This window comes from Erpetoichthys calabaricus, chromosome 17 (assembly GCF_900747795.2).
Source record: "Erpetoichthys calabaricus chromosome 17, fErpCal1.3, whole genome shotgun sequence".
In the NCBI taxonomy this organism is placed as follows: domain Eukaryota; kingdom Metazoa; phylum Chordata; class Cladistia; order Polypteriformes; family Polypteridae; genus Erpetoichthys; species Erpetoichthys calabaricus.
The window spans coordinates 79,031,677-79,044,216 of NC_041410.2; the positions used below are offsets into that span (position 1 = coordinate 79,031,677).

The following is a 12,540-nucleotide window of genomic DNA, read 5'->3' on the forward strand; positions in this document are numbered from 1 at the left end:
GAAGGGCCTTAGTCAGGGAGGTGACGAAGAACCCGATGGTCACTCTGTCAGAGCTCTAGAGGTCCTCTGTGGAGAGAGGAGAACCTTCAAGAAGGACAACCATCTCTGCAACAATCTACCAATCAGGCCTGTATGGTAGAGTGGCCAGACGGAAGCCACTCCTTAGTAAAAGGCACATGGCAGCCCGCCTGGAGTTTGCCAAAAGGCACCTGAAGGACTCTCAGACCATGAGAAAGAAAATTCTCCGGTCTGATGAGACAAAGATTGAACTCTTTGGTGTGAATGGCAGGCGTCACGTTTGGAGGAAGCCAGGCACCGCTCATCACCAGGCCAATACCATCCCTACAGTGAAGCATGGTGGTGGCAGCATCATGCTGTGGGGATGTTTTTCAGTGGCAGGGACTGGGAGACTAGTCAGGATAAAGGGAAAGATGACTGCAGCAATGTACAGACATCCTGGATGAAAACCTGCTCCAGAGCGCTCTTGACCTCAGACTGGGGCGACGGTTCATCTTTCAGCAGGACAACAACCCTAAGCACACAGCCAAGATATCAAAGGAGTGGCTTCAGGACAACTCTGTGAATGTCCTTGAGTGGCCCAGCCAGAGCCCAGACTTGAATCCGATTGAACATCTCTGGAGAGATCTTAAAATGGCTGTGCACCGACACTTCCCATCCACCCTGATGGAGCTTGAGAGGTGCTGCAAAGAGGAATGGGTGAAACTGGCCAAGGATAGGTGTGCCAAGCTTGTGGCATCATATTCAACAAGACTTGAGGCTGGAATTGCTGCCAAAGGTGCATCGACAAAGTATTGAGCAAAGGCTGTGAATACTTATGTACATGGGATTTCTCAGTTTTTTTATTTTTAAAAAATTTGCAAAAACCTCAAGTAAACTTTTTTCACGTTGTCATTATGGGGTGTTGTGTGTAGAATTCTGAGGAAAAAAATGAATTTAATTCATTTTGGAATAAGGCTGTAACATAACAAAAGGTGGAAAAAGTGATGCGCTGTGAATACTTTCCGGATGCACTGTATGTGTACCAAATTTCAGGTCAATAGTTCATACGGTTTGCGAGCTACAGGTGATTTAAAATCCTGGACAGATGAATGGACAGCCACGGTAGCTCATTATATAAGGAGATTAAACTGATTGGACATTGTTGGCAAGTGAGGACAACTAATACAACAGTCAGACCTAGAGCTGCAAAGTAGGTGTGATAACTACTGTGCCACCATACCTCCATTGGAACTAAACATGCAGTAGTTTGATAAGCAATTAAACAACAACATACTTTATGCTAGGTTTTACTTAATTTATGGAGACATATTCATATCTTTTGCTTATAATTTCAACTGAGATGTTAATTAAACAAGGACTGATTTTACTGAAGTCGGAACTAGCATGCCTCATACTGCTCTTAATACATACAGTTCAAGATTCCAATGGTGAAATTCTGATTAGCCTCAGCACCGGCGTGACATGGTGGCACGGGTTATTCACTATGTGTGTTTACTCTCGGGATATGGGTTTCCTCCCACATTCCAAAGATGTGCAGGTTAAGTTAAATGCCAACTCTGAGTCACAGCGAAATGAGTGACTGACTCGGTGTTTCTGTGTGTGTGCATGTTTGTGCTCTGTGAGGGAGTGACTTATCTTATCATGCATGTGAAAATTGCTTTGTTTTGTTGCCAGGTGAGCTCTGGGGAGATGTTAAGAATTTCATTTGTTTTTGCAGTCCCTGGCTTTAAGAATGACCACTCTTGCCCATATTCAAGCATGAGAATAACTGATAGCCAGCTCCTTCTGTCTAAGGCTGGGGCTGCCTCCCGCATCCGTCTCCTTCCAGATCCCTTTCTGTTGTCAGTCCTCAGGGAAGGTATCATTCAGCACTCCCCCACCCCTGCATTTGCAAGCCTCTCAGACACCTTGCTATCGCAGTCTCACACATTTAATACACGCACACTAAAGGAGATATTACATTATTGAGAGACTGGATGATAGCCACATTGCTGTGTATGTGAAATGTGTCGTGCTGGTGCAATGTTTAAAGCTACAGAAAAATCAGAGCACAGTGCATTTTAATCTTGTTTCCTTGGTCACCAAGGAAACTAAAACTTCTACATAACAGAGTTACTGCTGCATGTCAAAGAGTTGCAAAACCAAAGGACATATACTACTTCTTCCAGGTTTAATTAGGATCGTAACTTCAAAAAAGTTTTCAAGAGGGAATATTTGAAAATTAATCTAGTAACATATCTGTATGAAAAGTATCCCCATTGGCTTTTTCTTATACCTAAAGGGCATCCAACATCAGTGCCCACATAATAAAATTTAGTAGAAAATGGGAATTAAATGAACAAAAGGTTTCATATCAATGTATAGCCATCCATCCATTATCCCTCCTGCTGTATCCTAACTACAGGGTCGCGGGGGTCTGCTGGAGCCAATCCCAGCCAACACAGGGCACAAGGCAGGAAACAAAACCCAGGCAGGGTGCCAGCCCACCACAGAGCAATGTATATACCATATACTATATATAGTTGGAAACTAGTGATAGTTATTAGGCTTTATTTTTGTAAGCATTCATTTTTGAACCTGTGTGGTACAAAAATTAATTTTCTTTTAATAGGGATACAAACATGGACTTTGTTTGAATGGATGACGAAACGTGCATCCTTCTACTGCCATTCTAACTCTCAAGGTATCAGAATACGCTGCAAGTGACACTTTTCAAAGTGTGCCATGTGACACTCGGGGTTGGCTGCAGCTGCTACACTCTTTGAACCCAAGACCATCAATAGGCATAACTGTGGATAAACCTGGCAATGAGGACACAGACTAAGAAAGAGATGGTGCAGAATGATGCTTAGCGCTTCTATTCAAACAATCTCAAAAGTGCAAACAGTGCAGTGTCCCTCAATTAATTAATTAATCAATCAATCAATCAATCAATTAATTAATTAATAATCCATGATTATTTGTCCTCACAGGTGGCGCAGTGGTAGTGCTGCTGCTTTGCAGTAAGGAGACTGTGGAAGTGTGTGGGTTCACTTCCCAGTTCCTCCCTGTGTGGATAGCGCTTTGAGTACTGAGAAAAGCGCTATATAAATGTAATGAATTATTATGATAAAAACAGTTGCTTTTCAGTGTGTGATTAAAATGTCCAATAAATAATCCAAAGGGTTTAAAAGAGAAGGTAAAACCACTATATTGTTCCTGCCTTTTTGCTCTTTCTAAGTCCTCATCAGGATAATAATAATTCTTTGCATTTATATAGCACTTTTCTCACTACTCAAAGCGCTCAGCAATTGCAGGTTAAGGGCCCAACAGAGCAGAGTCCCTTTTTTTGGCATTTACGGGATTTGAACTGGCAGCCTTCTGATTGCCAGTGCAGATCTAGCCTCAGAGCCACCACTCCACCAACGGTCCATGGGTGTCTCACTGCACAGAGCTATGGCCTCTGTCAGCCACATCGAGACCCCAACCATCCACCTGCTCCCTTGGCATCTCTCTCTCTCTCTCGCCAACTCCACCTTTCAGCTTTGTAGTTAGCTTGAGTGCAGCAACCACCCAGATCTCACTGCACGCCCAACCTACCTGGAAAGGGGTCTCTCTTTGAACTGCCTTTCCCAAGGTTTCTTCCATTTTTCCCTACTAGGTTTTTTTGGGAGTTTTTCCGGCTTAGAAAGTCAAGGCTGGGGGGCTGTCAAGAGGCAGGGCCTGTTAAAGCCCATTGCGGCACTTCCTGTGTGATTTTGGGGTATACAAAAATAAACTGTATTGTATTGTATTGTATCTCCTTCAGCCCTCTATTCTACTGTATCTTCCATATCACCTTCTCTTTCGGTTTCATTTTCGTTATGTCTCCCCGAGTTATTTCCTGCCCGGGCTACTTTATAATCTGTTTGAGCGCAGATGTCTTGATCACACACCCCAGAGCACAAGCGAGGTAATTTGCAGGACTGTGCACATCTGCATTTAACTACAGATGTGCCAATTACTTCATCAACAGCCTCAGGGCTTCCCCTTGTGCTCCTAAGTCCCACCCAGAGGCCAAGCACACGGTCTTTATTTAAAAGACTTGCTCCGTCACGGATCTCTCAACACATTATAAGTCTGTCCCAGTCTACAATATCTGCCTGTGTTATGTATGTTTCAATAATTGACTATATGGTAGCTAACCACATTCAGCCTCTCAGCCCCACTCACTTACCGTTGTACCCCATTATACATGTACACACACTGTAGGAGTCAAATTCCACAAATCTAACTTACTGACCACCAAGAATCATCAATGTTTCACAAATTCCACTTGCTGACCCATACACCAGCAAATCCCTTTTTATAAAACATTTACTCTCCCTTGTGCAGCTTGTATCGTTTTCATTGTAACATTTCACTATCTAATCTGTGACCATCATTTCCTTCATATTTTGTTCTAATCACTTTCTTTTGTCAGCTAACAACTCCTTTGCTCTCAGAATCTGTGTCACTGACCAGCAAGTCCCTGTCAGTGACCATCACTTTCATTGATCAACTAGTCACTCTTTTGCCCTCATATCTAACTTTATGGTCTTCAGATCCTAATCTGTGACAATCAATTCCTACATGCTTCCTCAAATTACACTCATTGAACGCCTAATTACTCCTTTATCTCGATGCTTACTTATGATCAGATCTCAGTGACCATCAGTTCTTACTTCATTTACCGGAAATCACTTTTGCTGACCCCTTAATTCCGTTCCCCTTACTTCTAAGGATTCTGAAGTTAAAATGTAGCTAGTTGTCCTTGAGCAGCTCTGGAGTATGAGAATAATCATAAATCAGTAATGAAAATACATCACTTGTTGGAAATGAGATCTCACGATAGATAGATAGATAGATAGATAGATAGATAGATAGATAGATAGATAGATAGATAGATAGATAGATAGATAGATAGATAGATAGATAGATAGATAGATAGATAGATAGATAGATACTTTATTAATCCCAATGGGAAATTCACATTCTCCAGCAGCAGCATACTGATACAATAAATAATATTAAATTAAAGAATGATAATAATGCAGGTGAAAAACAGACAATAACTATGTAAAATGTTAAATTCCCCCCCGGATGGAATTAAAGAGTCGCATAGTTTGGGGGAGGAACGATCTCCTCAATCTGTCAGTGGAGCAGGACAGTGACAGCAGTCTGTCGCTGAAGCTGCTCTTCTGTCTGGAGATGATACTATTAAGTGGATGCAGTGGATTCTCCATAATTGATAGGAGCCTGCTGAGCGCCCTTCGCTCTCCCGCAGATGTTAAACTGTCCAGCTCCATGCCAACAATAGAGCTTGCCTTCCTCACCAGTTTGTCCAGACATGAGGCGTCTTTCCTCTTAATGCTGCCTCCCCAGCACACCACTGCGTAGAAGAGGGCGCTCACCACAACTGTCTGATAGAACATCTGCAGCATCTTATTGCAGATGTTGAAGGACGCCAGCCTTCTAAGGTAGTATAACCGGCTCTGTCCTTTCTTGCACAGCGCATCAGTATTGGCAGTCCAGTCTAATTTATCATCCAGCTGCACTCCCAGATATTTATAGGTCTGCACCATCTGCACACAGTCACCTTTGATGATCACTGGGTCTATGAGGGGTCTGGGCCTATAGAAGTTCCAGTATGGTGTGGGCTGCACCTCAGCTCAGGGTGTCAGAAGACGGGTTAGTCTGCACATTCGCCTTGCTCTCCTGCTGCAATGTCTGAAGCAGTTTTCATCTAAACTCCAATTTTCTTCTCAAGCCAGACATTTGTCTCGGCTTTATAAATTGAAACACAGCAAGGGAACGCTTTCATGGACATGCTTGTTAAAAGCTGGTGAGCAACCTGGGAGCGCTCAAAGCTCTTGGTATAAGACTGTATTGCTGCAGGAGGCATTGTTTGGTTATACTGCATTGGGAATCTTTATGGCACTTTATTTATTGCTTTTGGGGTGGCCTGACAGACAGGTAGCAAAACTGTAAGGAGGTTGTTGTCAGGATGCATGAGATTTTAGTCAAATATTTGCCTAAGGAATTATTGTGTTAATCATTGCTTCAGCATTTGATTTTCATGGATGTGGAGCACTGGGGCACCATGTTTACTCTAGTCTTTGCTGAAATCTATTATGGGGGTTGTTTTTCAGCACACACTGGAATTTTATGGTATCTAAATCAAATGGAGCATCTCCATGCTAAATACAAATAACTATAGCTAAACAAAGCAAGGTGCAACCATGCTGTCAGTTTAATTAGTCATTCCATTTTTAATCCTGTGCCTCTTCTTCTATATAAAGACGTACAAACTGGGGCTCAAGATCTCAAAAAGGATTTGACAAGTCTTATTTTCTTCTTATTTGCTTAGTGATATAGGGTTTATGGCACAGTGCCTGTGCTGCTTTTCTGATCAGCTAAAGGTATGGTGTGTATTGTCATATTGTATTTCAAAACACTTAAACAGGTATCAGGTTTCATCAAATGATTTCAGGACAAATAAATTCACTGTCCTTTCTCAAAGGTTTACAAATTCACACTACAATGAAGGGATAAACAGACCCAATAAAGTAAGAACATGCCCACAAGTGATGAAGAGGGTGCATCCCTCTGCCAGAGTGAAAACCAACAAGCTCACGATGCAACCCCACCCATGCTTCTGGCAGAGGTTTGCGAGGAGGTCTGCTACAATCATGCATATTGATTTTAAATGCTACAGTACATTGCAGTCTTTCTAGTAAATGATTTGGAAGGACTTTGTTCAGAATATGCTCTAACACTGCCACTTCATGTGCCCAGGCCCCAAGTAAGATACCCTGAGCAGTCCGGGGCAGATCTTAGCATAGCCACCAGGGGGAGCCAAATCACAAAGCATAGTGACTCATATGCACAGGTAGCTTATAGAAAATAGCAGAGATTTCGTACAAATGTATTAAAGGGAACACATTCATTAATTTTATGGCACTTCCCAGTTGATAGATAGAGGAGACACTGTAATAGTGTGCTGGAAATTTTCCAAAGAGTTTTCAGTGAGAGATTGTATATTTTCTACTCCTGCTTTTCAGGAAAGAGTTCTGCTACTGGGCCCCATTGATTTATTGCTCTGAACATTTTGTTTTGTTTTGTTTTTCTTCTAGAAGAGCTTTCTCCTGTGTGCTAGATTGCAGAGTGGAAACTAATGCATCCTTTTATCTGTCGTAATAGACGTCTGTTTGATCCTGTGGTGGAAGACCTGGCCAGCACTGAGTTACAATAAGTGGAATGATGTAGCAGGCAGGGGTTAGACCATAAGACACCCTAGTAGATGGTGGCCTTGTCAGTGACAATATGCTGCCATCAGTAATTCCCTTAAGATAAGGTGTTCAGAGGAAGTAATTAGCTAGGGTGCCTTTAAATTTACAAAATATATGCATCCTGAATGGAGTACAATACATAGCTCCAGCACGCCAGGGAGTAATGTAACCATCTTCTAAAGAAGAAGGTGCCATCATTAGAAGGTACGATGCCTCTTAAATATAAGAGGTGCTCTAATATCACTAGCATTTAAAGACCTGGGGCTTCATGTATAAATGGTACGTATGCACAAAAATGTTGTACACACCTGTTTCCACACACATTTGAAGATGTGTTAAAACTAAACTTTGTGTAAAGCCGCGCACATTTTCACAACAGCCTCACACTGAGCGTGCGCACATTTCTGCTCGATTTTGCAAATGGCCGGTGCCCAGTGTCAAAGCAATTCTACTGTATCTGTGTCATTTGCCTTTCTTTTTCTTATTCTCATCCATGACTTGGCTAATCAAATACACCAAAATTAATTGCATATTGTTTACAAATTTAAGGTACTTGATTGTATCATTCTGTAACAATATAATGGTGCACTGAATGACCAAACTGTTCTAAATGCCATAGCTGCTTTAGCGTTGTTAGAAGACATCATAAAAGCGAAGAATTAGAAGAGAGCACATATTTACAGATGACTGACTTCTAAGACAATTTCAGTTTCTAAGAGCTGTCCTTTTGGAGCTGTGCGCTGACAAAGGCAGACTTTGAAGAATTGTGCTCTACCTGCTCCTTTACTAGTTCTGTCCACTCTCAAGATTTAAGCCACAGGAGCTTTTCAACTTGAACTTGCTGACCAATCAGGTATTTCACAATCATCACTGAGTCACGCCATGCCAGCTGTATAGGATGGTATTGTCCTCTTGTCATCCAGATATATAAGATGTGTTTGAACTGGCAAACATCAAAGCGCAATTCGCAGCAATGTCTGGTTTTTCAAATGTAATCGGAGTGGTCAGTTGCTATTGCAATGGCACTGGACAAGTTAGCCAGGGATAAATTGCCAAAAGAATGAGCTGACATTGTATCATCTAAAGCAGTAGCGCCTATAAAAATGGCAACCCTGCATTGTCGTACACGCTTTTTTTCCAACTAGTGCAGCAAAAGGCAAGCAGTCCTTTTAAAGATAGCGAGTCACCTCAAAGAGCCATGCAAAGAATGCAGAGAATCTATTCATTGTGGCACTCTACAAAATAAAGGCGCCTTCAGAGAATGAATATGCTTATGTAAATAGAAACCATTTCCACTCTTTTAATGTGCTGCTCTATAGTCCTCAGAAAGTGCGTCGCATTGTGCAAGCATAACACATGCTGGATAATGTGGCATACAATCATGGCTTACCCGTACCGGTGCAGTAAGATGAACCTGACTCTGACCCACCAATTGATCAGCCAAATCGGACAACATTACAAATTTGTTTGAATGTAATTAGCAGAATGTAAAAACAGGTAATCAGATGCAGTATTTTTTTAACCAATTCATTTAATTTGTGGTCAATATCACATAGTACAGCCCTTATATTGCTTAGTTCATTGGCCACATCTCTTATAGCATCCACTATTGCATTTTGTGCCTCCAAAACAGCATTCATCAGCACACAGCCACATAGCCACCCAGTGGCTTCTGAGGCAGAGATGTGTGCGCAGTCAGCACTTGAAGATGTGCTGTGCACAGCAGCAACATCACCGTGTGGATTCGTGTCCTTGGCATGGGTGTCAGCATTTGTAATATTGTCTGAAACAGAATAAACAGACGGTGGGTTGCAAATCGTCTTTTCACATCGACTTTGATATCTGACCACTTTTTTATTTCAGGAACTGTGTGATTTTCTGAACTTGAACGTTCAAGTGTGTCCACCACGCTTTTGTTGCTTATACCACTTCTTAAGCCAACAAATAGTCTGTTTTTCCTTCTCCACTTCACAATTCACTGTAATTCTTCTTTTTTATACATGCTTTTACCATTGCCTTTTAACAAAATACTGAACGGAAGGGGCTATTTATATTGATTTGCCTACACAAAAATGCAAAAATCTGTGAGGAGCCGGGGTGGGGCTGTAACGTGCATTAAATTTCATGTTCATTGGGATTTATAAGGAGGAAGTGCGTGGAACTTGGCATACACACAATTTTTTGCATCTGGATTTTTTTGTGCATACAAACATTTCTGGTTTTGTCCCTATGCTATGTTTTAGTGCAAATTCTACGCATGGCATTATACATGAGGCTCCTATAAATGTGAGTGACATGGAGAATGATGGCTGTACTATCTCCTCTCTCATGCTGCTAGGTGGAAGGAGAGGGTCTCTGTATTAGATATGTAACTACCTACTACCCATCCTTATAGACCAATGACATTGGATGGACTTTGCAGTTTTAGTGAGGTGGTGAGCTTCAGGGCTGCAGGGATACCTGGGACCACAAGAGGGAGTTCTGGCTAAATGGCTTCAGGAGTTCAAAAGATCAGTCCTCATCCTATTGTTGTTCAGAATACTGTTTTGGAAGAAGTCGGTGTCCAGAAGATAACAGACAGATAGTGTGATTGTGGAGTCATGCAAAAGAGCATTGACAGGCATTAAACTGGCTGATGGTGGATAGACCACAATACAGGGAGAAAAGAATTAGTAAGCAGGAATGGAAATGGTGACATGGTGCAACATGTAGACATTTAGTAGGCACTTGAGTAGCCGTAATGCCCAATAGTCATGTACAAACTTGTATAAATAGGATTTTGTTTTGTTCTTATTTAATTTATGTACAGTATGTACCCTTCCATTACCAAGACCATGTATCTTTATGTTTATTATATTGTTAGTAATTGTCTCTTTTACCTGCTTTAGCATTTTTGATTTGGGTATAACTCAAATACGTCACTTTGTTTTGCAATACTTTGTGGAAGAGGTTTTAGAAAAAATATACTTTAACTCATGAGGAGAGGAGGCCAAGTTGGACTTAAATATCCTGATAGACTGTTGATATTGTCCCTTCATTTAATGTTACTCTCTCAGCCATAGTATTGTGCTGTGCAATTCTCATATCTCTATAATTTTGCAGCTTTCTTCAGCACTGATGTTTGATGCAGTTCATGTTGTGGTCAGTGCTGTCCGGGAATTGAATCGCAGCCAGGAGATTGGAGTCAAGCCTCTTTCCTGTACTTCTCCACAGATATGGCAGCATGGGACCAGTCTGATGAACTACCTTAGAATGGTGAGAAGGGTGAAAAGGGGTGTTTTTGTGCCATGCTTGATTAGGTAACCATCTCGACATCAAACTATTTTTTCCTGCTAGGTGTTTGTTTAAATGCTATTCTTCCACATTTCTTTAGGTAGAGTATGATGGCTTGACTGGCAGAGTTGAGTTTAACAGCAAAGGGCAGAGGACCAACTACACTTTGCACATACTTGAAAAGCACCGTGGTGGCCACAAGGAGGTCAGTGGGTTTTTTTAATTTTTTTGCAATTTATCAGCAAGGTCATAAAGCTTCTTTACTGGCTTAACTGATATTTAAAGTTCAGAGGGGAGGCAAATGTGATTCAGGATTTTCCATAGATCAGTCTGTTCCATTGTTCAAAGTGTTTTTCTGAACAATTTTGTTAAAGGTAAAGAAATGTACTGTATATATAAAATAAAATGACTTTAGTATTAGTGGGCTGTGCTCTTTTAAGTTGCATATTTAAAGTATTTAATGTTTTAGGGAAAATCAAAAAGTGAAGTAAGTTTATTTTTTTATTAAATGTGGAAAAATACCTTTCCACCAAATGTAGTCGGACCTTTTAAAATGAACTTCTTGGTTCCCCAAATGCTTCCTTAGGCAAACTTAGAATAATGTTTTGATTGTTCATTAAACCACTTTCTTTATTGTTATGAACTTGAGAGTTCCCAAACACACAATGTCCTGAAAATACTGCAACATACTCCAATATGCCAACTTGAGGGACACATCGCCATCAACCCCCTGCTAGTAATAATACGATCATTATAAACAAAACTTTATAATTTACAAAGCTGTGTTCAGCAAAAATAAATGTCACAAAAGATAATGCCTTCAAATAGACCATCACAATAGCAGGCAAAGTCCATCCATTTTCCAACCCGCTGAATCCGAACACAGGGGTCTGCTGGAGCCAATCCCAGCCAACACAGGGCACAAGGCAGGAACCAATCCCGGGCAGGGTGCCAACCCACCGCAGGACACACACAAACACACACTAGGGCCAATTTAGAATCGCCAATCCACCTAACCTGCATGTCTTTGGACTGTGGGAGGAAACCCACGCAGACACGGGGAGAACATGCAAACTCCACGCAGGGAGGGCCCGGGAAGCGAACCCGGGTCCCCAGGTCTCCCAACTGCGAGGCAGCAGCGCTACCCACTGCGCCACCATGCCGCCCTAGCAGGCAAAGTCCCAATACAAAATCCAAGAATGGTCAGAAAACAGATCACAGAGGTTAAAAATTCAGTAATCACAAAAAGCACAGAAATAACTCGAGAACTCACCATACCACGTGTGCATTCACAATGAACTGCAGGGGACTGTGGTGTTTCCTTTATAAGGCTGAGAGCAGTCTCTTAACAGTGATAGGGAGGTGGCCCTGCCTTTAGGGGAACCACCCACAAAACACATAGAGCATCAAAGAAGTCACACGGATACATAGAAACAAAATGATCAACAATATTAACATAAACAAAGGAATCAAAAATGAACAAAACAGAAATAAAAATGGCATTTGATCCCCATCTAAGGGAGGAACCCTGGCTGAATATGTAACATTGACTTTGTCATTTAAAAATAAAACTTTATTTATAGACATATTACATGTTGAGAACAGTTGGGATGCCACTGAGCCCCCAAACCCCAGATGTACAAGACCCAACACAATTCCGGGTTGGTTCAAATATCAGTACTTTTATTCTGCACAGTTCTATTCAGGCAATAAACACAACCAAATAAAGACTTTAAATTGTTGTTCTTTCTTTCTCTCTTTTTCTCTTTTCTCTCTCCTCTCCACCTGTGAGTGTTACCCGCTGCCTTCTGACTCTGACTTATTTAGGTGTGGCGGCAGGCTACTTTATAAGATGGACCCAGGAGTACGTCCAGTGGAACGTCATGGCGTATTGGAAGCACTTCTGGGTCATCTGGAAACCAGGAATGACCTCCCCCGACAGCACTATTTTTTGTTA

The 12,540-nt window shown here is 41.6% G+C and overlaps 1 protein-coding gene across 2 annotated transcripts in view; it reads left to right on the forward strand.

Annotated features, from left to right (window-relative positions):
• Window positions 1-12,540, forward strand: part of grik5 (glutamate receptor, ionotropic, kainate 5) — a 384,618-nt gene that overhangs the window by 344,431 nt on the left and 27,647 nt on the right. For both annotated transcript variants that reach the window (XM_051920882.1, XM_028822896.2), the window contains exons 9-10: window positions 10,413-10,565; window positions 10,684-10,788. In XM_051920882.1, coding sequence (XP_051776842.1) covers window positions 10,413-10,565; window positions 10,684-10,788 — 258 coding nt within the window. The remainder of the gene's footprint in view (window positions 1-10,412; window positions 10,566-10,683; window positions 10,789-12,540) is intronic.